Here is a 5,103-nt window from a genome sequence, read left to right as displayed (position 1 = left end):
ACCGCGCGCTAAATCAACTTTTCAGCCAGATTTGTCCTTCAAACGGTCGCCACTCGGTTTGACCTCATTCTACCGAGAAGGTAATTATCGAAATCACGGTACGACGTTGCAACAAGACTTCATTAATTCTCCCTTATTTCCAGGTTCTCAACGCTGGATGGATCACCGCCCCGCTGCTGCCGCTGCCACTGGCCCTCGCTGGACAACGATGGACACTCCTGTCGTCGGAACGGGTAAGTAGAGAATGAGTGTGCTCAACTAATCGACCGCCTTCCCTTTCAGCTTCTCGCCCCGGATGGATCTCAACTGCCGCTGACTGTCCCAGATCCTCGCCTTATCGCATACTGGAACACCGCTGGACAACGCTGGATCGATGCCGTGGGACAAGGTACGTAGCAGGTAAGTAATTTACATTAACTTGACACTGCGTATATTAACAAACGATTGATTTATTTCAGATCGTCGTGGTTGATTACAAAATCGCCGCACTGTTTGCGCTTCACGCTGACACATTCGTCGAACGTCGTTACAATTGGTAATTAATTACCGCTCGCTATTGTAATACGAGTTATGTTTAACGCGATGGTACGCGGGAGTGCTCGGTTGTATTATACCGCTGCGCTAAACTACGCGCCGAGTTCTTATATGAGAGAATCTTAGTACGTGTTGCCGCGACCACGATATCCGAGCGACTGCCTCGAGTCCTCGGGCTCTCGCGGCGTCCCCACTTCGGGACCGTCGCTCCCACTCTCGGTGTTTCTACGCCGCAGTACTTTTCCGCGCCAGATGTTCCGAACTTTCTCTTTTCTTGTGCTGTTTTTGCATTCCCTGTCGCCCGTGGTTCTCACCCCTGGGCTCCCGCACGTCCGCACGCGTCTGTCTGGGGAGTCTCGTGCCCCGGGCCCCCGGTTCCCGTGGTTCGCGACCACTCCGCCGAGTGGTTTTGTCGACCCCGGGGATCTCTTCCGGCGCCTCCCCCGATACCTCTCCGTCCCCTCTTTCGCCCCGGAGACTCTCGGTTTCCGAGTTCCGGGTGCCATTGTTTGTCCCCGGTATCTCGGCCCCCGAACGTCAGAACGCGCTTCCGCCGATGTCGCGGTGCCCCTGAGGGGTCCCTGGGTGCGTTCCGCCGATCGGTTCCCCGACTCGACTATCGTGCCCCGATCCGCGGGGGACGCGGTGTGTCCCCGCTATCTCCGCCCCCGGTGACCTCAGCGCGTCGCGGATCGGGTGGTTCGCTTCCGGGTCGCCCCTTTGGCAGGTCCCGATAGCCGCCCCTCGTCTCGTCACCTCGCGCCTCCGTTCGCGGGGTACCTCGCGTGACCCCGCTAACTCAGCGCTCGGGATTCGGATCCCGCTGTGGATCGCGTCAACGGTCTCGGTCGGCGTGCCCCGATTCGCTCCGCGTGTGTTGTTGCCCGCGCTGGCCCCCTTTGCTCGCTCTCGGGGGTCATCCTGGCGCGGTACCGCTATATCGCGGGCCCCTTGTCGGATTCGCGCTACGACCGGTGGCATCTCCCCTTTTCGTGCCTCCCGATATGTCCCCATCGCCGTTTTGCTCGTTCCGCCTTCCGCGGCTCGTCCGTGTGGGTCATTTTGACCCCGGTCCCCTCCGCTGGTTCTACGGCTGTCTTCTTAAGAAAACGCTAGCCATATGGGCTCTTCGGACTCGCGTATCCGGCGCTCTTAATCTGTCTGCTCTAGCCTGCTACTTTTTGTGTGTTCCGGCGCCGTTGTTACCTCCGGCGTGTTCCCGGCGCCTCGGCTAAGCGAACGGTTGCACGGTCAGGTTCGCTTTGTGACGTGATGCAACTATTTTAACGCAAAAGAAAAGGGAATGAATAAATAGACGGGAGGGGTTGAAGATACAAACAATGTTTATTACATAAAATAATACATTGATACGTGAGAATAAGTATTTTTAATTATTCTTAAAAGTACATGCCTGAACATGGCAACATTCAACGTGAGGTTTTACGCATGCGCTTTTATTATGAAGAAAAATTTTACGAAATAATTTTACAATCAAACGATCATTGCGCTCGCTATTGTCGCTAAACAGATTAAGAAACTGACAAAGATTATAACCGCTACACATGTAATATAAAAATACACAGCAGTATTGGCCGCAAGTTTGAGAGAGTGTTCCTTGTAGTGTTACGGTGTTCCATCGATGTGTAGTGGAATTCCGACGAAGGCGTAAGAGGAATCTGGAGTCTAAAGGCGGTAGTCCGTAGCTATCGAAATACGTTCCTGCTCCTTGCTCGTCGACGTAAAAAGCGACCCAATGTTGGCCAGGCCGATCGTGTTCGTCCGTATTAGCGACGATGGCCGTCGACCTCGTCCACACCCTCGGCAGTCTGTCGGCAGGATAGACGCCCGCATATCTGACACTGAGATGATGCAGCGCTTGTAAGATTTCTAGCGAGTTCATTTTCTTCACAGTGAGGTGGTGTTCGCACGAGAGGAATTATTTGTATAAATTTCGGAGTTTACCTCTTTTTGAGTTGTCGCACTAGTGTTCTTGGGTGGTGACGGGCGTATCGGCAAGTTATTGAAGATGTATTCTTTTCTTACACCCGCTATTGAATAATAGGCTTTTGCTACTTCTCCTTCCTCCTCTTTCTCTTCTGTCTCGTTATTTTTTTTTTGCCACTGCTTTATTTTTTTTATAGCGATGTCACCGTCGGTTTTTTCACCTTCGTCGTCGTCGTCGCTTGTGACCAATTTTACGTAAGAGAGATTAGTATCGTAGCTCGAGTCGATGCTGTTGCTGCTGCTGCTGCTGCTGCTGCTGTTGCTGATGCATTCGCTGTTGTCTCGCAAGACTAGCCAGCGTTTCAATTTAAAAGCGTTACGTAACGCACAAGCAATTTTGTCCGTAGTCGAAACACGAAATCCGTGATGTGTGCAGCGTTGTCTGTACTCTCGGGCCTCCGGTAAACTTTTGAACGGTGGAGAAATTTCTTCCAGATTATATATGTTTCTGGAAAGTAGTTGACTCAAGTAACGAGTCTTTTCCGCGCCTCTGCAGTAGATGTAACGCACTTGTCGCGTAATTTCTCGCAGATGTAGGGTGAAACATTTGAGATCGGTTTCACCATCGAACCACTCGATTCCATGATAATTTCGCGAAAGCCAGTTATTCTCTCGTCTTGTCTTTTCGGGTAGATCGTCAAATGGAAAGGGTGGCGACATAATCCAGTGTCCGGTGATTGCCGCGTTAATCGCGACAACTGCGACTTCTTTCGGAATAAACTTTCCGTTGACATCACGGAAACCTTGTATGTCGATGGTCAGATCCATAGTTCAAAATGCACTCTCTATTTTTTTCAAGCGAAGCGTCGACGTCCGTGTCTCGAGTGAAACTGAATCTCTCTCTTTTCACAGGACTTTACGCAGGAAAATGGCGATGGGTAAAATATATAGTGGTGGGGTAAAAATAAAGTTAACCGGCAAAGTCGACGATGATTTGACGAGAGGAGTCGATTTCTAGAACATTATCGAACTCGGCGTAAACGATACAATTAACGGTTGTAGTAAGTGCTTTTTCAAATCGCACTTCTAATCGTAAACTGCCATGTTTCACAAGATTCCAATGGCCGGCGAAATTGGCGGATAAGTCGGGTGTAAGATCAAAGGCGAAAAGTGTGAATCCTTCGGCGTAATCTTCTCTGCTTATGGAATTACCCTCGTTCAAAAAGTGTATGCCGGTTCCCGAAAAGAGAGTGTGATAAGCTTCGACGTAGAGTGGCTCGTCTCTCGAGAAGCTCGGTTGTAACGGTCTACTGGGAATTTGTATACCGTCGGCGTACAGCGAAAAGAAATTTATACCGTAGTTTTTGAAATTAAACGGGTTTAATTTTCTATCTCCGTTGAACGCTCTGTTATCGACAAAACCGACTATTATTCGTTTCGGCAGTTGACCGAGTATTACATTGTCTATCGATTCTCCTACGAGACCAGCGTGAATCGTAAATGTTTTAACTTCGACTCTCGTAAGGGGATATTTGGCGGTAGTTTTGCTCAACATACTCGCATGCGCGAGTAAAACGCCTGGGCTTATTTTTGCTCTTCTCACGAGCAGACTGGCGTCTAGAATGCGTATTTTCGACGTCGAAGTATTTTCCATAAGGCAAAACGAATCTTTCGAACGAACGAGTCTCATTCTAACCTCCACACCGTTAATTAAAAATTTATCTTGATTGAAAACGTCGCAATGAAGATGACCTATGAGATCTAGCGCGTGTCCCTCGTGAATGTAACGAGCGCGTCTCACGAGAGCCGGATTTGGTGTTTCTGAATCTACGAGTGCGTCCATGAGTCCGGGGGTATCCATGTCCCACAGACAAGAGGTCAGATGGGAAGTTTTTGCGGGTGAAGAATAATTTAACAACGCCTCTATGTACGCGCGGTACGCGTAGGCGTTGTTTGGGGGCGAGACGAGCTTTTGATTGAAATATACGTCGATTTGATTGAACATGGAATGCAGTAAATGATTTACAGGGCCTACTTTGAACGCAGGTCCGCCTGGTGTACTTGTTTGGCCGTCGCCACCGCCGCCTGCTAGGGGAGAAGTTTCTACGCGTATGCGAAGGCTCAACATGGTGTGCGTGAGGTCCAGTAGTCTTCCCCGTGACCGGGTATGACGAATTCTATAGGCGCGTCGTCCCCGAGGGAAGTTATGGGCTTGTAATAGATCCATTGCGAGCTCTCGATACTAGTTTGAGTGGGCGGCAATGAGAAGAAATCGAGTTCGCTTTTTAAACACTCACTCGAGTGCGTGTGCAGAAAAGACATGCTTATCCTCCTCCTCCGCTCCTTGAATTCTTGCTTCGTGTGCGCGCGCGCGACGATTAAGAGAATATGTCGGATACGCTGCGTTTCTTGACGCTGACTCGACGATGACGCTGTCTCGTAGCGGTAGATGACTTTCTGTTTACAGCACGAGTCTTCTTCTTCTTCGATGATTTTTTGATCGTTATTCTCTTCCTCTGCTTGCTCTTTGACGATTTTCTTTTGACCGTTGAGGACGACGACGTTTACGAACTGCGACGTGACTGGTGTGGTTGCCAAAGGGAAACTGAAACGCAGGATTTTTTG

General features: G+C 49.9%; 1 protein-coding gene across 1 annotated transcript; it reads right to left on the bottom strand.

Moving 5' to 3' along the window:
* Positions 1–3,448: 3,448 nt before the first annotated feature.
* LOC139787304 (uncharacterized protein F54H12.2-like) lies at positions 3,449–4,606 on the bottom strand. The gene is made up of 2 exons (XM_071726369.1): positions 3,855–4,606; positions 3,449–3,785 (listed from the first exon to the last, which is right to left on the bottom strand). Exons 1-2 carry the CDS (start codon positions 4,604–4,606, stop codon positions 3,449–3,451), a joined length of 1,089 nt encoding a protein of 362 aa, XP_071582470.1.
* Between the last annotated feature and the right edge of the window lie 497 nt (positions 4,607–5,103).

The sequence above is a fragment of the Temnothorax nylanderi genome, unplaced genomic scaffold (genome assembly GCF_030848795.1).
Source record: "Temnothorax nylanderi isolate EJ_2023f unplaced genomic scaffold, tnyl_v1.0 TNYL_tig1414_pilon, whole genome shotgun sequence".
In the NCBI taxonomy this organism is placed as follows: Eukaryota; Metazoa; Arthropoda; class Insecta; order Hymenoptera; family Formicidae; genus Temnothorax; species Temnothorax nylanderi.
This window is presented reverse-complemented; position numbering and strand designations above follow the sequence as displayed.

Excerpts from the sequence above, each read along its gene's own strand:
- LOC139787304 (XM_071726369.1), bottom strand. The coding sequence starts at position 4,606 with ATGTTGAGCCTTCGCATACGCGTAGAAACTTCTCCCCTAGCAGGCGGC. Across the intron at positions 3,786-3,854 it reads GGAGATAGAAAATTAAACCC|ACCGTTACAACCGAGCTTCT; the intron begins GTTTAATTTCAA and ends AATTCCCAGTAG.